This window comes from Babylonia areolata, chromosome 1 (assembly GCF_041734735.1).
Source record: "Babylonia areolata isolate BAREFJ2019XMU chromosome 1, ASM4173473v1, whole genome shotgun sequence".
Taxonomy (NCBI): domain Eukaryota; kingdom Metazoa; phylum Mollusca; class Gastropoda; order Neogastropoda; family Buccinidae; genus Babylonia; species Babylonia areolata.
The window spans coordinates 79,236,174-79,258,681 of NC_134876.1; the positions used below are offsets into that span (position 1 = coordinate 79,236,174).

Sequence of the window (22,508 nt, forward strand, 5' to 3'; positions counted from 1 at the left end):
TTCGATAAGATTTCGATCGCTTAAAGATGGGCATATCCATGCAGATTGCTGAGATTGCTGACCACACATATAGACACACACGCACACAAACTATAAAAAGAAGCAGTTGTTGCTCATTGAATTGACCGTCATGAAATAAAATTTGACTTTATCACACACACACACACACACACACACACACACACACACACACACACGCACGGACGCACGCACGCACACACACACACGCACGCAGGCACGCATTCACACACGCACGCACGCATACACACACACACACACACACATACGCACCCACGTATTTACACACGCACGCACTCCTGCACGCACACACACACACACACACACACACACACACACACACACACGCACCCACGCATTCACACACGCACTCACTCATGCACGCACGCACACATACACAGACGCACGCGCGCGCACGCACGCACGTCTACACACACACACACACACGCATTTACACACGCACGCACTCGTGCACGCACGCACACACATTCACATATACACACACACACTCTCACACACACACGCACCCACGCATTCACACACGCACGCGCGCGCGCGCACGTACGTATACACACACACACGCACATTCACACTCACACTCGCACACACACACACACACACACACACGCGCGCGCGCGCGCGCGCGCTCCCACGTATTCACACACGCACGCACTCATGCACGCACACACACATTCACACTCACACACACACATACACACACACACACTCACACACACACTCTCACACACACACACACACACACACACACACACACACACACACACACACACACACTCACGAACTTCGTACAGCATAGCAGTGGATAAAACAAATGCTGGTAACAACTAAACAATCGTTCCGTTACTTGAAAATAACTTTACACAGATTGAAAATGGAAACGCATAATGGAAACCCTCCAGAGACTGCAATTGTGGATCATTTGATTTCTCTCTGTGGGAGAAGAGCCAGTCGTATGCCCGATATAATATATTTGTATGATGTGGTCAGCAATATCTGCAATTTCCTAAGTTTAGGATCCGAACTCTGATATTATATTCCAAAGTCTGATCATATCTGTGTACACTTTGAGAAAAAGGTAAACTAAACAATAAACAAAAAAAACAAAAAAAAAAACAACCCAAAAGCATAATATAGCAACTACATGAACGTGAGTGAGAGCATGTTCAAAGAGACTGCTTTGAGATGTCACGTAACGTGGAAATGAGACAATTTCCTTCTGCATTATGCTCCAGACATATAATCAATAACGCTGCGTTTGAAGTGGGATTTTCTGATCTGTTGTATTCGTCACAAACACACACACAAACGTGCGCGCGCACACACACACACACACACACACACACACACACACACACACACACACACACACACATTCACACGCGCGCACAAACATATATTCACACATACATAAACAAACACACACACACATACACACACACACACACACACACACACACACACACACACACTCACTCACTCACACTCACTCACTCACTCACCTACATATATACACAGCCGCACACGCACATACACACACGCAATCACACACATGCGCGCACGCGCGCGCACACACACACACACACAGATATATATATATATATATATATATTATATATATATATATAGATATATATATAATATATATATATATATATATACACACACTATTTGTAGACTGATGCTCTTCCCTTCCTTACATCATTACGTCCTCCTCCTACATTAAAGCGCATCCCAGCACAACACAGCACTGCACAGCACAGCACAGCACAATACAATACAATGCAATACAATACAGCACAGCACAGCACAGCACAGTATAACGCCAACTCCGGGGTCACTCAGTGAGAGAGGAGGCTATGGTGGTGGCGGCGCACTGTTCCGACTGACCCACCTACCTGACGAAGACCAGGTGTGACGCCAGCGGTCAGTGGTCAGTGCACGGTTTCACGCCTGGTCACCTCTGCGACTGTGTACATACATACCGACCTCAGCTTGTGTGCGGTCGGTCCGCCTGTCTTGGCTGACTCACCTCTCTGCTGACCACTGCAGTGTACATGCTTTTATTTTTCTCTTTTTTTTTAAATAGCTTTTTCACGCCGTCTCTTCGAAGCTTTCTGGGTGTTACTCTCCCTTCCACCTCCCCTTGTCACTCTGCCCACGCCCAGTGGGTGATTTGGTCTGTCATTGGGAGTCCCGTTGTTTGTTTTGTTGTTGTTGTGTGTGTGTGTGTGTGTGTGAAAGTGAGTGCGGTGCGTGCGTGTCTCTTTGTCTGTCTGTCATTGGTAGTCCCGTTGTGTGTGTGTGTGTGTGTGTGTGTGTGTGTGTGTGAAAGTGAGTGCGGTGCGTGCGTGTCTCTTTGTCTGTCTGTCATTGGTAGTCCCGTTTTGTGTGTGTGTGTGTGTGTGTGTGTTCAGACAGAGTCTGTTTTGTGGTCACTTGTTTGTTGTTTGTTAAGTGAGGGAAGGAAGGGGACGAACTTTAGCGGTTGGAGTTCGGGTCGTTTTCTGTCGGTCTGTTTGACTGACTCGGTGTGTGTGTGTGTGTGTGTGTGTGTCTGTGTGTGTGTGTGTGTTTGTGAGCGCACACGGCTGTGTGTGTGTCTGTCACTGGGTGTGAGTACCTGTGTGTTGATGGGTATTGGTGTGCTTTTTAAAAGATATATAAGGTAGGTATGCCTAACTGCGAACGATACAGTCGAAGCGACCAGCTCAACAGTGTGCACTGTAAAGATAACACGTCCTACGATGGTCAGACGTTTTTTTTTTTTTTTTTTTTTTTTTTTAAGGCTTTCTCCGACTGGTTGCACCAAGAAAAGTTCGTCTGCTCATTCTTTTCAACGTTTTGTCGACGTTTGAAATAGCTAGGGTGCCTGAGGGTAAATGCGAACGGGCAAGTGTAATTGCGAACGATGGCTTTGGGTACATGTAGACAATTAAAACAGAAGCAGGTCTTTAACTCATTAGACATAACATATTACTGGGAAATCCCGCTAGACTGTTGTATTGTGGGTTTCAATCACACGTGCACACAAACACACAAACAGACATTTAAACACAAACACCCGACACCGCACACAAACACACCCTTTTGAGAGTGCTCAGTAACTGTGCAGCATCGTTCACAAATAGACTCACGTCAAAATATCCTATGGTCTAATTGCAAACGACACTATTTTGCAGAATCTTGTAAAACTGACGTTCTGATCTGTCACAAATATGCTTTCTTAAATTCTCCCAGCGCTGGTAATGCGCATTCAACAAATCCGATCAACTCAGCTGTTTTAAGCTGTCTAAAATTCAAGTCCTACAACTAGGATTTTGAGAGCACGTTTGTAACCTTGTCAGGCAGTGATGCGCGAAGAGAAGAAAGAGCGCGGAAATATCCAGAAATAGCGAATGTTTGACTGGTTCTTGGAAATGGATATTCATTAAGGTATTAAAAGAAGGTCGAAGCAGACGTTGAATTGTGAAATGCAACCGGTTCGAAGTAGGGCTGTACACGAATCGTTCAATACTACACGCTGTTCGCCATACCTACCCTTTTTTTTTTTCTTTTCTTTTTTTCTGCCCCATCATCTGCACCGTTTCAGTGGCATTACTCGCACCCCGCTCATTTAGATTCCCCCATACACGGCCACACCCGGGTTCGTCCGTCGCAGTTCCAGCGTCGGCAGTCCACAGGGAACCATCGATGTTAGGTCGCCAGGAGGCCACACACCAGAGGAGACCCTGCACTGCTGCTGGGTCACTTCGGTGGTGTTCAGTGGTGCCTGTTCTGTTTTAACGTACTTAGGACACCACCTACTAAGCCCCCTACTAAAGACAATAATGGCTTAGTCGCGGAGCCAGACTGAGTGAGCGTCCCTCCCAGAGTGGAGACCGCCACCACGTCCCTCAGACAACAGCCCCCCATGAATCTGCTGACACACACTGACGACATTGACAGGACTCACCCCAAGCACGGAAGTGGAGGGGTATCGAAACTGAGGTCACCATGAGAGCAGGGCATGAAAGGCCACAGACTTTGAGACTATTTTATTCATATTGATGACGATGAAGGAGGAGGATGACGATGATGATGACGATGTTGCTATGGAGGTCCATTTTGGTTTGGGACTGCGTGACAAGGCTGTACTCTACGCTTCCTGTCATAATGATATCCTGGCGTTAACCAGGCCCGAGAGATACAGACACTTGCAGTGGTGGTCAGGTAATTAGAACAACACACCCAAAGACGCATCATTGAAGTAGATGACACTCGACTGTGTGGTCCAAGTCTCCCCATTTAAGCCCACAGCACACTCAACTCTGGGTAGGAGCCGGCCACGGGCCGAAAAACCCACCTCCGCTGGGATTCGAACCCGCGTCCTCCCAGCCGTCAGTCCGCGGCGCTAATACCTACCCTATTTATTACCTTTGCATCTTTGTGATTACAACAAAACCCGGAAGAGTCATTTAGGGTGAAAAGTGCAATACAAATACACGCATTTTCAAAAACAAAATCAAAAGTACGCAAATAAATCTACATCAGGAGCCGAAGGGGGATTTTCCAGCGTAGCTGTGCGACTCTCTGTCTGTCTGTGCGCGCGTTAACAGACAAGTGCTCACACTCTTGGCTTTTATGATGATGATGAAAAAGAAGAAGGAGAGATGGTACACCTTGGCACACAAAAAATGCCAAAAACCTACAACCCTGCTTATATAATAATTATTACGGCACCCCTGTACCATAATACATCACAGGCCACACGGCGGACAGAGGTTTTGAGGCAGATAACGACCTGTCAATCATCGGGCCAGGGGAGTTAAATCTGTTTCATCCTCCGATCTGTGTTGTTGGCGTGACAGGCAGGACAAATGACCTGTAACTGATACGCCGAACTGGGCGATACCTAGTGATCTTTAAAAAAAAAAAAAAAAAAAAAAAAGTTGGATAGCGCATGCCTTTTTTTTCCTTTTTTAGCTCCTTTGCTAACTGAAACCAACGGAAGTGTACACTCAGCCATTTTGCGACTCGTGTCAGTATAGCGCGAAGCGGTAACTTCATATATGTAGCCGATCACTCTGCTGGCATTACGGCAAGCTTTCACTTGTTTGCGGCGTTAGTTAAGCTGACATCCCTGTGTGTGCCTCTACAGCAAGTTTGCGCTAAGTGTCACTGCTCTGTTTTCCTGTAATAACTTTGGTAATAAACCATTGGAAGATACCAATCAAGACATAACATTTGGCATGTCGTGGGGGCAGGCATAACACGATTTCATCGAAGATACACGGTTACAGTTCAGAAACTACCACCAGTTAGCAGACCACTTCTCAACGGACTGACCGCCGGTTACGAGGAGCAATATGGCGTCCAATTGGCTTCAGTTTTCCTGGGCAATGAGCTATCCATCTATTTTAAGAACAGTGGGTGATACCTCTCCACCGTCTATCTCCTGACTGTATGCATTTGCGGTGTAAAAGCGGTGGGGGAGAGGGAGGGAGGGGGGTAGGAGATTTTCTTGTCACTTCGTGGTAGGATGCTAGGATCGAGAAGAGAAATGTCCGTCCCCTCGTTCTTAATTCGTTCTGTTGAGTGAGGCTTATCATCAGTTTGATGGATTTGGGCAGAAGGCTATTGCTCCAGTGCCATGTAATCTTTGTTTGAATTGTCGCTCTCTGTTGGTTTCTTTTTCGTTTCTTTTTTTTTTAAGCAGAAAGTGTTGTGTAAACATGTTGCTCTGTTTGATGCTCGATATTGATGAGTTGTATGAACACAGAAAATTCCACGTCGTTATTGACATTGTGAAAATGATAAGGTAAAAAAAAAAAAAATGTTGAATGCTTTGCGTTGTTTTTAATTTCCTTTCAAGTTAAGTGTGATTGGGTTCATTTGTTGTGGAGTTCGATCCCCAGTTCTAGGAATATTAATTTAGTATCACGTACACTCAGTTTGGTTTTGTTGCTTTAAAAAGAGAAAGATTTTTTTAAAGGATATATATATATATATATGTGTGTGTGTGTGTGTGTGTGTGTGTGTGTGTGTGTGTGTGTGTGTGTAGAGAGAGAGAGAGAGAGAGGGGTGGGGCGGAGGTCACTTACATCAAGGGACGGTGATGTTGTTGAACCGACAAGGTAGTATCAGCATGTTTGGATGATAATGATGACCACAGCAACAACGATAACCATAGTTTGGTTCATGTCGATAGTATCGTCGCCATGTTTACTATAGTCGTAGAAGGAGAAGCAGCAGCAGTAAGAACAACAATAGTAGTAGCAGCAGCAGCAGTAGCAGCCACAGTAGTAGCAGCAACAGTAGTAGCAACCGTAGCAACAACAGTAGTAGCAGCAACAGCAACAACAACACTAATGGTGGCAGCAGCAGTAGCAACAACAGTAGTAGTAGTAGCAGCAGCAATTGTAACAACAGCAATCGTAGCAGCAGCACCAGCACCAACTGCAGTAGCAGTAACAGTAATAGCAGCAGTAATATTAGCACTCGTCTGATATCACTCAAAGTGGAAAGACGTTAAATTAAAGACTACTACTACTTCTGCCATGCTACTGCTACTACAACTACTACCGATAATACTATACTAATACTGCTACTACTACTACTACTACTGCTACTTCTAGCAGCAGTCCTAACAACAGTCGTATTAATACGCAGTAGGAACAGCTATCTTGACGATGGTAACTGTGACGATAATGATGGTGACAAATGCTTACATTTGAGCCAACAGCAGCGTGAGAGCTGTATGATCAATGGTTTTTTCCATTTCAATGGGAAAACATTTACAGCTTAGTCTTTTGTGCAGGACAATGACTCTCAAACTAGGAAGCAAGATTGCACTACCTCTTAGTGCTGCAGCCTTGGTGGCTCGTTGGCCTTTTGGGAACCATCCCAACGCCTACTGTCCTAAAACCCTTTTGGCTGAGAGAGTGGGGGATGATGTAATTTGGGCAAGACACTCTCCACTATTATCAAATGTATCATACACCAGGTATCTCATTAAGAGGTTTAGACTGAAATAATCTACGCGAACAAAACTTCGCATCAACCGAGTGACGCGAGCTGTGATGATTATAAGCGACCAACGCCCAGACGAGCCTGTCACGAACTGATTATACCCAGATAGCTATCGCGCACACTCAAACCAGGATTCTGAGGTGGCTGCCTTCTCACTGCGTAGAATCAAAGCCTAGCCCAGATAGTTGGGACAGCAGTTACCACCACCCCTGCTGTTCTGATGGTCATAGCTGGACACGACTGACTACCACACAATACAGTAACGATCATCATGTCGATGGGCGCAATAGCCGTGTGGTTAAAGCGTTGGGTTTTCAGTCTAAGAGTCCCGGGTTCGAATCTCGGTAGCGGCGCCTGGTGGGTAAAGGGTGGAGATTTTTACGATCTCCCAGGCCAACACAATATGCGCATACCTGTTTGGACCTGAACCCCCTTCGTGTGTATACACACGCAGAAAATCAAATGCGCACGTTAAAGATCCTGTAATCCATGTCAGCGTTCGGTGGGTTATGGAAACAAAAACATACCCAGTATATGCACCCCGGAAACGGAGTATGGTTGCCTACATGGCGGGGTAAAAAAAAAAAGGTCATACACGTAAAAGCCCACTCGTGTACATACGAGTGAACGTGGGAGTTGCAGCCCACAAAGAAGAAGATGATGATGTTCAACGATGGTAACAATGTGTGTGGCGCAGGCACACAACGCCAAGCGGGTCAGCCGACTGCAGACGTCGATGAGGACGAAGAAGGAGAAGGAGGACGCCCAGCAGACGGTCTGGGAGGCTCGCTTCAAGGCCAGGACCCAGGAGGCCGACCGCAAGAAACACGAGGACTCGCTCAAATTCTTCACGGTCAGTTTTTGTGATGGGGGGCGGGGGGGGGGGTACATTCTTCATTTATGTGTGCGTGTAGGTGTGTGTGTGGGTGGGGGGGGGGGGCGTGGGTGGGTGTGAGTGTGTGTGCGCGCGCGTATGTGTCTGGGTCTGTGTGTTTGTGCGTGTCGGGTGTGTGTGTGTGTGTGTGTGTGTGTGTGACATAGAGAGATTCAGATTCACGCTTTTTCAGGGTGTGTGCGGTGTGGCAAAGTGTGTGCGTTGACATGGCGGCTGTAGTTAGATATAGCATAGTGTGTTCTCATGTAACGAATAAACTTTTTGTTGTTTTTCCCTGAAAAAATGAACACATTCTGATATGTCTGAATTGTGTTTCCTTTTTTCACAAATACGACGAACAGAAACAAGTGCTGCTATAAGCTGTGAACATCCACACACACAAATTCAGCTTTGCACTTTTAAACTTGAATTAAGGGGAACAAAAAGCATCCAGATATAAACAAAACGAATAAATGAATGAATGTATGTATGAATGAATAAACAAATAAATTGATAGATAGATAGATACGAATGAATGAATGTATATATGAATGAATAGACAAATAGATAAATAAATAGAACAAACAAATGAAACAAATAAATGAATGAATGAATGGATAAAGGGAAGATAGAGACAGAAAGGAAGGAGGGAAACACAGAAAGAAAGAAACAACAACAGCATTGCAAACAACAACAACAGCACAACAACAAAAAAAGAGCAACCTAAAACTAATTTGGCGAGGGATGAGGGGTGGTGTTGGCGGCGGGGATTGGGGGTGGGAGTGGGGAAGGGGGTACAAAGGGAAAACTGATCCCCGGCAATGGATACCGCACGTACTGCATTCATCAAAGCAGTCACAGATCAAAAGTCCCTCTCCCCTTCAATCCCTCCCCCCCGTGCCCCCCCCACCCCCACCCCCCCCCCCCTCCCCCCACACACACACCCTTCACATCCCCCGCCCTCACGCCGAGACAGCAGGCAAACAGCCTCATCACTTTTGGCCACAGAACTCTCTCTTCCGGTCCCCACCCCACCCCTCTCCTCCCAGAGTGCTGCCGCTGGCATTGGAAGATATGGAAAAAAAAACCATCAAAGAAACCATTGCTCCAGCATGATATGATAACGATGCTGATAATTATTATCTTTTTTATTTTTGTTATGGTAATGATAATAATTTCAATAATGGTGGTGATGATGATGATGATGATGATGATACTAATGATCATCATCATCACCATCATCATCATTACATTTTTTTTTATCTCCCTTTGATTCTGATCCTGCGCTCTTATCTCCTGCTCGCAGGATCAGAATCAAAAAGGGAGATAAAAAAAAAAAGTGTCACAGAAATGAACAACATTGTGTATTTCATGCTGTGGTGTTGTCATATTAATTCTGTAAGTGTACTAAATAAACCTCAAGTCAGGGAAAGAACGAACGATCGAACCTTTTTTTTTTATATGATTTTTTTTTTTTTTTTAGGACCAAAAAAAAGGAATCACAAATGGCTTGTTCACATTCTGCTCTCACGAAAAGGGAAAATATATTATGAACACTCAAATACAAAAGCATAGCATTAGAGTTATATTACAAACACTCAATACAAAAGCATAATATTGATATTAGCATTATTTTACTATATTATGTACTGTTTGTTTATTTGTTTTATTTCATTATTTCATTACTTACTGTTTATGAATGTTATTTGATACAAGTCATAATATGGTTCATCAGCCGTCATGATAAAATTGAAGTGCAACGTTGTGAGCACAGTATAAGCTTTAAGCTTGTTGATGCTCTTTTGTTATTCATTGCATTGTAATCATGTGTATTGTTGAATAATTAAAGATTATTTAAACCAAAAGCATAACATTACACGAACACACAGATATAGCAAACACTCAGTACAAAAGCAGCATTACACGAACAGAGAGAGAGAGAGAGAGAGAGAGAGAGAGAGATTCGTTCTTTTGCCAGTCCATTGAATGAGAATGGAGCTGGTAGGAAGAGTAGGGAATAGGAGTAAAGGGTGTGTCCGGCCGGAGGGAGAGGGTAGTAGTAGTAGTAGTAGTAGAAAAAAAAAACCCGCAACCGCAAAAAAAAAAAAAGAGAGAGAGAAAAGAGAAAAATAAGCTATGACGGCTTTTGTCCTGTTATTGTGTGATCTGTTAGACGGTGTGGTGCTTTGCTGCTCTTTTGATAACGTTAATCGGTGTGTAGAGGGGTGAGGGAGGGAGGGGCGAGGAGGTGGGGTAGAGAAGGAGTGTGTTGGAAGCTATCGGTGTGTGTGTGTGTGTGTGTGTGTGCGTGCGCGCGACAAGGTGGGCCTACCAGGCAGCACCCCACCACCATCACCCTCCAATCCCACCCCCCCACCGCCACCCTCACCCCTTCACCAGATGACAAGGGCCGATAGTGTTGTCCTAAAAGAGAAATTACTGTCACCGTCCATCTCGCCCCGCTAGCGCCCTCTCCCCTGGGCCAGTGACAACCCGTGATTTGGGGGTACACAGATTGCCATCAGCGGCGTCACTGGCTTCATCACGCTTCACCTAAGCTTTCGTACGTGAGGGGAGGGAGGGGGGCGGGTGGGGGTGGGGATGGGGGGGGGGGCCGTCGGGACGAATACTACATGTATACCTTATACCTTGTTGTGCCAGCAGCACGCACTGGGCCCACGCACGCATCAATGACTGCATGGCTGCGCAGCGGCGGCACTTACGCTCGCACGCACGCACACACGCACGCACGAACGCACGTGCGCACACGCACCCGTTTTCAAACACACGCAAGTGCACACGCATACTTACACACACAGACATACACATACACACACACACACGCACGCATACACACACACACACACACACACACACACACACACACACACACACACACACTGCACGCACGCAAGAGAGTCAGACATCCGATCTCGTCTGCCTTTCGATTTGAGGGGAGACAGACAGACAGACAGACGAGCGCACAGAAGACGGTCAAGCCATGCCACAGTGCTCCCCGGCTTCAAACCTTTGTCGAGTAATTATTGCTTTCCAGTGTTGCGTACACACAAAAGTGAGAAAGTCCTGACGCCTCGTTGGGCAAGACCTCAATTTATTCTTTCCGCAAGCAAATTTAAAGTCGTCCGTCCACAGTGAACCTGAAAATATCCTTTTTCCGCATGTGGTCGAAATCAATACAAGGCTCCATGTGTCAATAGGTGCGTCTGCCTGCAGTGTTTATTGTAATTACAGAGATAGCATTGAGGACAAGTTTCAGCCTGAAATCTCTACATCACCTCCATAATTATGTGCCGAATTATCAAGAAGTGTTCCGCTTTTCAACAAAATTTTCTCAGTCTTGAGTTCAGACCTATAGTCTGAAGTAATCTCATGTCTTCAATTTAGACCATGTCGGTATGTTGGTCTCTTGACAATAATGAAAGAAATGATTGTGTGAATTAAATGTATAGGCAAAGAAACAGATAAATCTTCTTCTTCTTCTTCTTCTTCTTCTTCTTCTTCTTCGTTCGTGGGCTGCAACTCCCACGTTCCTCGTATGTATACGAGTGGGCTTTTACGTGTATGACCGTTTTTACCCCGCCACGTAGGCAGCCATACTCCGTTTTCGGGGATGTGCATGCTGGGTATGTTCTTGTTTCCATAACCCACCGAACGCTCACAAGGATTGCAGGCTCTTTAACATGCGTCTTTGATCTTCTGCTTGTGTATACACACGAAGGGGGTTCAGGCACTAGCAGGTCTGCACATCTGTTGACCTGGGAGATTGGAAAAATCTCCACCCTTTACCCACCAGGCGCCGTTACCGAGATTCGAACCCGGGACCCCTAGATTGAAAGTCCATCGCTTTAACCATTCGGCTGTTGCGCCCGAAACAGATAAATGAATAAACAAGTTTGTAGAGAAATAAAAATAAATGATGAATGGTTGCATCATAAGCCCCAAACCCCCTTCCTCCTTCTCCTCCGAACGACTACAGTCACGCGTACGCAGCTCGCAGGAAAGCGCAGTGTGCATGCGTCTGTTTCAGAGATACGTTCACACTCAGGGACTCAAGAACTAGCCTCGTCTGATGTCGGTCTGACTCGCTGGGTTTTCGGGGTTTTTTTGTTTTTGGTTTGTTTGTTTTTTGTTGTTGGGGGGTTTTTTTGGTGGGTTTTTTTTTTCCGGGGAGGTTTGGGGGGCGGGGGGTTCGTGTTTCTTTTTTCTTTCCCCGGCCACCGTCATTTCCCACATCCACCCCTTTCCAGCGGCCGAAGCGTGTGAAAGCTATGTGTCAACATGGCGACCAATTAGAATGCCCTTTTGAAGTCCCCCTCTCACGCTGAACTGTCCACAGACCTTAACCAGACTGATGATGTCTCTGTGAACCCATGACCCCCCTCTCCCCCTCCGCCCCCACCCATGGTCACGTCACGTGTGCGTTCAGCTCGAGGTTCAAGGACAGTCAGCTGCTGCTCATTGATGTTTGACGCCGTAGGTGTTCCTCTCTCTCTCTCTCTCTCTCTCTCTCTCTCTCTCTCGCCTGTTTTAGAAGTTGAAACGACGGGTTTGTTTTGTTTTGTGTGCTTTTTGACTCACTTGTGTAAACAAAGTGAGTGTGTTTTAACCCGGTGTTCGGTTGTCTGTGTGTGTGTGTGTGTGTATGTGTGTCTGTGTGTCTCTGTGTGTGTGTGTGTGTGTCTGTATGTCCGTGGTAAACTTTAACATTGACATTTTCTCTGCAAATACTTTGTCAATTGACACCAAATTAGGCATAAAAATAGGAAAAATTCAGTTCTTTCCAGTCATCTTGTTTAAAACAATATTGCACCTCTGGGATGGGCACAAAGAAATAAAAAAGAAGCCAAATTATATGCAAAGTGCATTTACTGTTATATTTATATTTTTTGTATTCTCTAAACTTGGCACTTTGATCTGATATTCTGACACAATAACAAGAGCAGTCATTATTATCATTTTTTGTTCAAACAGGAACTTCTTTTGCTAAGCATGGAAGTTTTATTTATTTTGTAAACGTTTTGGTGCAGATAGTAAAAAAGGGAAATTAATCTAATTAATGCTAGGGGACTTGATTTGCTTTAAACTGATCTTTCTCATCTTAAACATTACATTTTGAAATTATACTCAATATATAAAAAGCTTGTGTGTTTTACTCTCAGTGTACAGGGCTTTCACTATGTTCATTCACCCAAGTGATCTTTTTCGGAAAATACTAAGATCAATACGACGAGTGGACTTTACAGATCTATTGGCTGAGCCCTTAAGATCATGGGCAAAAATCAGTTGCGTACACATATTTATACACATTCAAAGCGCGTGCTCATATTCTTCGCGAACGCGAACGACGCCATTTTGTTTCAAGTTGTTGACCTGCCCGTTCAATCCTATATTCAATGGACAATACACGATAACATGTGATGGAAAGTTGGAGAAGGAGACCGTTAAATATTTATTCAGAGAAAGATTTGTGAACGCCTCATCACTTACTGGATTATGCCCCAAACTGCCATACAAATATCCACAGAATCAGTCGGAATTCACAGTTAAAAATCGTAAACCATGCGAGTTAATACCCTTGAATTGATCACGATGAAACGAAAAAATTTCCAGTCTTGACTTTTCTCAAAATGAAGTCCTTTTCACTTCTTACGGCGTTTAGAAGTACTTGTACTTGGATCTACATGTTATTAGTTTAACAAAATACTCAATTTTCATATCAACTTTAAAACTATAAAACTAGAATGAACATAAAAGAGAAATTGAATCGACCGTGTCGTACTACATTCTCGGCGGGTGTAACTAAACTTGTACATCTATCTAGATCTAGAGAAAATGTTGCAGTGTGATTGCGGCGATAGCCACGTCTCCTTTACCGCCGACTTAAAAAGAATTTTTAATTGCCCTTTAAAGATTTTTTGAATGCCCAAGATACAGCAAAATAAAATGATTTAAACAGCGTTCTCACTGCGAATACCGCAATTGATTTATCGCCCTTTTAAAAAGTATGTTCAAATATTAAATTTTAGAACGTCAGTTAAGGAGGCACGATAGTGTAATGGGTAAGACAGTTTCTTCTCACCCGAACACGCGGGGTTCGAATCTGGTTAGGACTTTTTTTCTTTTATTTTTAAACCCGAAGCTTTATAATAACAAATACAGAACACAGTTTAACGATTAGATTATTTTTTTAAGTGTATCACAAGTGAGTCTTGAAGGCCTTGCCTCTCTTGTTTTTCTTTCTTTCTTTCTTTCTTTTCTTTTTTTTCTAGAATATGTCACAACACATTTAAATAAACAAGACAACAAGAACATTTTATACAAAGTCCTGTCCTGATCTTAAAACTGAAATGTATTGGATGTTTTTTTCACAGCTACTAATGACGGTTTTCAAGCAGGAGCGTCGGTTAATTGTGAGTGAGCGGTAGTTTGAAAATATAGATTCATCCGATGTACCGCTTACCGATTTCAGGATGTGTATGAACATAGACTATATTGTTTGGTCTTGTCCGGTGGCACGTTTTGAAAAAGAAAATAGAATCTTCATATTTCGTCATTTACAATTACATTTACCGATCTTCCAGTAATTTATTGACTTTTATAAGACGCGTTGTTACGACTGAGGAGCTAATTTGATGTGAAAAGGTTAAGGCGGTATCTATAAAATGATAAGGCAAGTGTCTTTCATTAACCCCATAGCTGTTCGAGCAAGATAAAGCGGCAGCGAGGAACACAAATTGAACATGATCCACTTTTTCTTGTCAATCGAACAACAAAAGCAAAGAAGGAAAGAGGAAGAAAAAAAAACTGCTTCGGGTAGTTTTTATTATGTTCGCTGGCGCGCGCACTCGCGTGCCTGTGTGTGTGTGTGTGTGTGTGTGTGTTACGTTTAATGGCTCAAAGCAAACATTTTGAAGAACACCACCTACGTTTTATCATTATGGATGAGACAACAGCAACAACAGTAAACAATGAGTTTCAGTATTCAGTAGCTCAAGGAGGCGTCACTGCGTTCGGACAAATCCATATACGCTACACCACATCTGCCAAGCAGATGCCTGACCAGCAGCGTAACCCAACGCGCTTTGTCAGGCCTTGAAAACAGTGGGGAAAAAAAGGGAAACTGCTTCTTCTGGCCAATTTGTCTAGTCTTGTCTCCCTCCCCCCACCACCACCCCCACCCCCGACCCCCCCTTCTTTTTTTTCTTCTTTTTTCTCTTTTTTTTTTTTTTTTTTTTTCTTTCTCTCGTTCTTTTCTTCTTCTTTCTTTTTTCCTTTTCTTTTCTTCTTTCTTTTAACGACTTGAGCAGCAGCGTTGTCACCAGCAGGCGCCCCCAGACGGTGAGGAGAGGGAAGGCTGAAGAAGTTTACGTTGGCATTTATGGGCGTGGGCGAAGGTGGCTTTATTAGGGTGGATTAGGCGTGTCATGAGACGTCATCATGGCTTAGTGCTTTCTGAGCCCTCCCCACACACCCCAGACCCCCACACCCCCATCCCCTCCCCGCCACACCACTCCCCCTCCCCCATCAATGGCATCAGGGTCTGCCGATGGGGGTGAGGGTTTGGGTGGGGGTGGGGAGGGTCAGCAAAGAGCCCCTCCTTCCCACCGCCCCTCCCCTCCCCTCTCCCCTGTCTGCTTTCTTCCTTTACAGCATCGTAATTCTGTGTGTGTGGTTGTGTGTGTGTGCTTGTGAGTCTGAGTGAGTGAGTGAGTGTGTGTGTGTGTGAGCATCATAGTTCTGCGTTTGGGTGCGGGTGTTGGCGTGTGTGCTTGTGCGCGAGTGTGAATGTGTGTGTGTGTGTGTGTGAAAGTGGGGAGGGTGCGGAAGGAGGGTTTTTTTGGGGGGTGAGGGGGGGGGGATAGCGGAGTCTGTGGATCTGTGTTCGCCTTAGCGTTAGAGAAAGGGAAAGGGAGAGACATGTTTTAATAATAACAATGACTCTGTGGATCGTGTAGGGAAACAAAATGAAAATAAAAGTCCCCATGCAGGTTGACACAAAGACGCATAAAAGCAGTCTGATCGTCCAGTTGATGGATTTATTGCGTCATGAATGATCACCCTGATGACGGATTGATTTTCTTGCCTTATCCTGTCTCACACAAAACAATGTAGAAGATCTGCATTCTGCGTCATGAATGTGTGAATAAAGCCGCCCCTTTCCTACTCACTGTGGCTGCCGTCACCTCTGCGCCGCATGTCGCTCTGCACGATCACTGAGCTTCGGATCCACTCTGTTTCCGCATTCCAAGATCCAAACACTTCACGGTCGGCCTGCCGCTCTCAGTTTTCTCCGTCTAAATGACCTTACACTTCGTAACGAACGTCCTCATTCTCTTCGTCAAATCTCTGCTCCGCGCTCAGGTCTTCCAAGCCTGGAGCCAGTTGCATTGCTCGGGCAGAAGAGCCTAGTATGGTCGTAACCCGCTACTAACTGTGTGTAGTATGGAACTGACCAATGGCGTAGTTCGGTCAACGTAGGCATTTAGTCACATGTAACTGTCAAAAAGTTAGAACCAAGCAATGCAACTGGCTCCTGGCCTTTTAAAAGAAACCTTGCCTCTTTCCAAAATAGTTCTTCACTCCTCTCCTCTCTCCCTCTTTCTGGTTTACAGTTTCTCTAGCTTTCTGGTCACATGTTTTGTTTTGTTTTAATAGTGTTGTCATTCATCCCACTGAATCGGAGTAATGCCAGCGTGTGAATGAATATGAGTATCTTCAGAAATAGAATGCATTGTGTGCTGTGTGCTGCAGCCTTGGGGGGCTAGCTGGTCTTTGGGAACCATCCCCAACGCCGATTGTCCTAATAAAACCTATAAAACCCTCTTGGCCGAGAGAGTGGGGATGTAACTTGGAGCAAGACACTCTCCACTATAGTCTAATTGTAGCCCAGATTGTTGAGACAGCAGTTGCCTCCTTTGCTGTCCAGATGGTCATAGTCGAACACGACTGACTATCGTTCGTATCAGTAAATACCTTCAGAAATAGCAGTACCGAGAGCTGTTTGGAACTGGACAGCCTCAGCAAGGAAACCGTAAACGCCGAGACAGTAGAGGCCTTTAAACACCGCCTCCTGTATAATTCACACACAACATCACTTTAGGGTCTGATCCAAAGTAGAGAGGAGGGGGTGAGGGGGGGGGGGGGGAAGCTGGGCCCGTGTCGATCGGGATTTAATCCCGGGAAGCGCTACGCTAGCCGGACTGGCCTGGCCAAGTTTACCTCGAGACGGTTCAGTTCAGGTGTTGGTGTTGTTTTCCGGGATTTTTTTTTTTTTTTTTTTTGGGGGGGGGGGGGGAGAGGGGGGATTGGGGGGAGGAGGGGGATGTTATTTTTTAGGGTGTTTTGTTGTTGTTGTTGTTTTCTTTTGTTTTCTTTTCTTTGATTTTGTTGTTGTTGTTTTGTTTCTTCGTTTTTTCCGTAGGGTGCTCTCCTCAATGTCGTTCCGTCAGTGCTATCAGTGACCCAGAACTGAGTCCTTGCCGACCTGTCCTACACAATGCAGCGACAGATACAGATACAGATAACAGATTTTGTATTTCTCTTTTTTATCACAACATATTTCTCTGCGTTAAATTCGGGCTGCTCTCCCCAGGGAGAGCGCGTCGCTACACTAGAGCGCCACCTTTTTTTTTTTCTTTTTTTCTTTTGTTTGTTTGTTTTGTTTTGTTTTGTTGTTGTTTTTGGTGTTTTGTTGTTTGTTTTTTGTTTTGTTGTTGTTGTTGTTTTTTCGGGGGGTTCCTGCGTGCAGTTTTATTTGTTTTTCCTAAGGTGTTGTGTTGATGGTTCGGTGTGGACAGACAGACCGGCAGCCTAACTAACTGACAGACAGACAGCCAGCTGTGTGGTAAGGGGTTGTGGGGGGTGTGCATGGGTTTGTTTGTTCAAGTTTGTCACCTGGCCGTGCAGAAAATGGTGAGGAAGGACGAGGACCGGGAGCAGGAGCTGTTCTCCGCGGTGCGGGAGGCGGAGTACGCCCGCCAGAAGAAGGACCAGGAGGTGCGGCGCCTCCAGCAGCGACTGCTGACCGTGCGGGCCCACAACCAGCAGAGGCTGAAGCAGGAGCAGCTGAAGGTCAACCAGTCCGAGAAGGAGCTGGAGCAGACCCTGCTCAGGGAGAAGGCGGAGCTGGACAAGGTGGGTACGGTGGGTGGGTGGGTGGGTGATGGGGGGATAAGGGTGTGTGGGTTTGGGTGGTGGTGGTGGTGGGTGGGTGATGGGGGGGATAAGGGTGTGTGGGTGGTGGTGGTGGTGGTGGTGGTGGGTGGGTGGGTGATGGGGGGGATAAGGGTGTGTGGGTGGTGGTGGTGGTGGTGGGTGGGTGGGTGGGTGGGTGATGACGGGGATAAGGGTGTGTGGGTGGTGGTGGTGGTCCTAGCGTCCAGACCACCACACAAGGTCTAGTGGAGGGGGAGATTCCCAGGCGGACGCGTTACCTCTAGGCCATCACTCCACAGGAAAATGAGTATCAGGTCGATCACTGAACTACATGGGCATCGGCAACGAATCTACAGCATTTGCTCGTACTGAAAACGCTTTAATTTCAAACTTGCAAGAACTGACATTGAATCTCTTATTCGCTGCACGATAACAACATGGACATCTTAAAAAAGCACTTGAGTTTTAGCAGGAATAAACTGGGAACGCAGACAATAGTACACAGGACAGACCAAAAGAGAATGCATTTCAGTTTCCGAAGCATCATCACAGAAGTGACAATTCCTGCTTTGCCCATCATAATTGAACTGCAAAAAGTGTGAGCGCAAGTTGGACATTCCAGTCCCAAACCGCGAAAAGACACGGCGCATACTTATACATTTAACATTGTTCAAACAGGGTTTTAGTGAAAGGGACTGGTTGAAAGTTGAATACACATCATAAATGCGTTGGTGGGTGGGTGGGGAGGAGAGAGGGAAAAGGGAGGAGCGGTGAACATTGACACTCACACATCAAGACATCACCATCATCCTCATCATCAGTATCATCACCATAATCTCTCTCTCTCTCTCTCTCTCTCTCTCTCTCTCTCTCTCTCTGTGTCTTTCTCTCTGTGTCTGTCTGTCTGCCTGTCTCTCTCTCTCTCTCTTTCTCTCGTTCGCTCTCTCTCTCTCTCATTCTCACTTTCCCTTCTCTCTTTCTCCCTCTCTCTCTCTCTGCCCCCACCCCTCTCCTCTCCCCACCTCCTCCCCCATACACACCCTTCCTCCCCTTCTCTCTCTCCCTCATCTCTAAGTGGTGGCATATTTATTCACTCCATCTAACCGCTCTTCCTCGTGACTAAACGTGGCTTCAAAAGACTGTGTGGGGATCCCCGTATCAGCTGAGGAAGATACCGCCAGGACAAACCACACAGACAACGCCAGTTGGGGTCTCGGAGAAGATAAGATTGCTTCACTCACCCCAAGAGCGCTCTCTGCCCGCTGATTATCTTGCGTAAACAAACAGACCATATAGCTGTCCCTCTCATTTGGTTCACCTTGTCCAACCCTTCTTCAGCTTAGGTATACTCCCATCTAATCCAGCTTCTCTACACGATACAGCAGTGGCGTTCTACTGTTTATATACCGCTCCTGTTGCAGTTGGTACCTTCGTATATATTTATGCGTGCGCGTGTGTGTGTGTGTGTGTGTGTGTGTGTGTGTGTGATAGAGAAAGATTGAAGGGGAGGGAGAGAGTGAGAGATTAAGTGGGCGAATGTGTTTGTCTGTGTCAGTGTCTTGTGTGTCTGTATGTGCGCGCGCGTGCGTGTTTGGTGGGTCGACGGTGGTGCCCGCGCTTGTGTGTACTTGCATGTGAATGTGCGTGTGTGCGTGTATTCTCACGCGTGCCTCACTGAGTTATCTGTGTGTTATCTGTGTGTGTGCGTGTGTGTGTGTGTGTGTGTGTGTGTGTGTAGTCGTACATGATATTGTGTATTGTGTGTATTTATGTGTCTGTATTTGTTTGAGTGGGGGGGGGGGGAGGGAGTGTCTCTCTGTGTGTGTGTGTGTGTGTGTGTGTGTGTGTGTGTGTGTGAGCGTACACACGTGCCTTAGTTTTTGTGTGTTTTTCTGTGTCCCTTTATAAATTATGTGAAAGAGATGGATAACAGAAGAGACACAGAGACAGCGGGAAATAAGAGGGAGAAAGAGAGACAGACGAGGGGGTTGGGGGGGGGGGGGGGGTGCGGGCAGGGAGAACGAAACAGACAGACAGAGAGAGAACGGGGGAGACAGGGAGAAAGAGAGACAGACAGACAGACAGAGATACGCACTGCAGAACAGCGCGAGCCGTCTTTGAAGTGACAAGAGTGACGAAAGGCGCTTTTTTTTCTTTTTTTCTTTTTTTTAGCAGAAGATGAATCGGGAGTCAAACGGGGCGACTTCTCACCGGTCTCTTCCAAAACAAACAAACAAACCACGAATTTTGTCACTCCCCAGTGACGGGCGCAATAGCCGAGTGGTTAAAGCGTTGGACTGTCAATCTGAGGGTCCCGGGTTCGAATCACGGTGACGGCGCCTGGTGGGTAAAGGGTGGAGATTTTTACGATCTCCCAGGTCAACATATGTGCAGACCTGCTAGTGCCTGAACCCCCTTCGTGTGTATATGCAAGCAGAAGATCAAATACGCACGTTAAAGATCCTGTAATCCATGTCAGCGTTCGGTGGGTTATGGAAACAAGAACATACCCAGCATGCACACCCCCGAAAACGGAGTATGGCTGCCTACATGGCGGGGTAAAAACGGTCATACACGTAAAAGCCCACTCGTGTGCATACGAGTGAACGCAGAAGAAGAAGAAGTCACTCCCCAGTGGCACAACTGATACAAAGGCCTCTGTTGGCCTGTCTGACCAACTTCTGAGCATCGTGTAACATCGTCGTTGTTCTGATACCTTTTTTTGTTTCTGTCTGTCTTGTATTATGTTTCGGGTTCTTTTCTGTTCAGCACTATGTAGGAAAAGTATCAGCTCCTCTTCTCTGTGACACCCCCACCTCACTTCCTCCTACCGTACGTCCCAGTGTCCCAGTACCTCCATCCACTCTCATACCCTGGATCCAAACTTCTTAATAGCTAACAACGCGAACGACTCGGCAACACCGACACCCCCCCCCCCCCCCCCCCCCCCCCCCCCCCCCCGTAAAAAAAAAAAGAAAAAAACTCATGTCCATCTTCACACACCCCCACCCCTCTTCCCCTCCCCCCCCCCTCCCTTTACTCCATAAACTCAGTCCCACCAAACACCATCCCACACGACTAACTCTCATACTCTACTTCTGAGCATCGTGTAACATCGTCGTTGTTCTGATACCTTTTTGTTTCTGTCTGTCTGTCTGTCTTTCTTTCTTTCTTTCTTTGTACACAGGAGAGGGCAAAACTTGTGTTGTTGTTTTGTTTTGTTGTTACCGTTGTTTCTTTCTTATTTTGTCTTTTTTCTTTTTTTTCCCCCTGTTTCTTTCTTTGAAGATGTCGCTTCCACTTTGAATACATGAATTAATCTCTTTGAAGAACTTACGCATGAATCGTGCCGTTTTATTATGGCCTCGTTAAAAAGTTGCTGTTGATGTATTGCCAGTTCAAAATGTCGCTCGTGTGATATATCTCTCTGGTTTTAATTCTCTCTCTCTCTCTCTCTCTCTCTCTCTCTCTCTCTCCTCTCTCTCTCTCTCTCTCTCTCTTATCTATCTATCTATCTATCTATCTATCTCTGTCTGTCTTTGTCTCTCTCTCTCTCTCTCTCTCTCTCTCTCTCTCTCTCTCTCTCTCTCTCTCTGTATCACCCTTCTCTCTCCTCTCTGTGTCTCTTTCTCTCTGCCTCTGTGTGTGTGTGTGTGTGTGTGTGTGTGTGTCTGTCTGTCTCAGGGTCTCTCTCTCTCTCTTTCTCTCTCTGTCTGTCCATCTATCTATCTCTCTATTTGACAAAAGCTACTAAACACTTATCTTCTTCTTCTTCTTCTTCTTCTGCGACACCTTCTTCCGCCTCTTCCTCCTCCTCCTCCTCCACTTCTTCTCATGCTGCTTTTCCCTTTAGGAGGGAGCCCGAGAAGAATGGGTGCAGTTTCAAAACATTTTTTTTTACATCCTTTACAGCATCATACCACCACCACCACCCATTCACCCACCTCCCTCCCTCCCTCCCTCCCTCTCTCTCTCTCTCTCTCTCTCTCTCTCTCTCTCTCTCTCTCTTTCTTTCTTTCTTTCTTTCTTTCTTTTTTTCAGTATGTGATAGAGATTAGTGGTACGGGGCTTTAATTTTAATTTGGATAAAAGGAGTTGAAACATTAACTCACTCAGTACGGCCAGTCCTCTCTTCTCCTCTACACAGACCCCTCGGATGCCCAGTGGGTGTCTGAATGACCCAACCTTTAGCTTCCGTCGTCAGAATTGTGGTATCTTTGTCAACATTCACCTCATCAGTATAAGAGCCTTCCGCTTGCAATATTTTGATGATGGTAATTGGGGTGAAACGCTGTTAACGTCGTCTCTTTCGCCGTTCGTATGGAGAGAGTTAAAGGGAATGATTTGTGGATCTGTTTTGTGATGGATCTATTTCCTGTCGTAAGAGTATTTTTTCAAGGATCAAAATCCT

The 22,508-nt window shown here is 45.7% G+C and overlaps 1 protein-coding gene across 1 annotated transcript in view; it reads left to right on the plus strand.

Annotated features, from left to right (window-relative positions):
* Positions 1-22,508, plus strand: part of LOC143289165 (uncharacterized) — a 67,705-nt gene that overhangs the window by 32,902 nt on the left and 12,295 nt on the right. The window contains exons 12-13 of the mRNA XM_076598115.1: positions 7,745-7,900; positions 17,849-18,076. Coding sequence (XP_076454230.1) covers positions 7,745-7,900; positions 17,849-18,076 — 384 coding nt within the window. The remainder of the gene's footprint in view (positions 1-7,744; positions 7,901-17,848; positions 18,077-22,508) is intronic.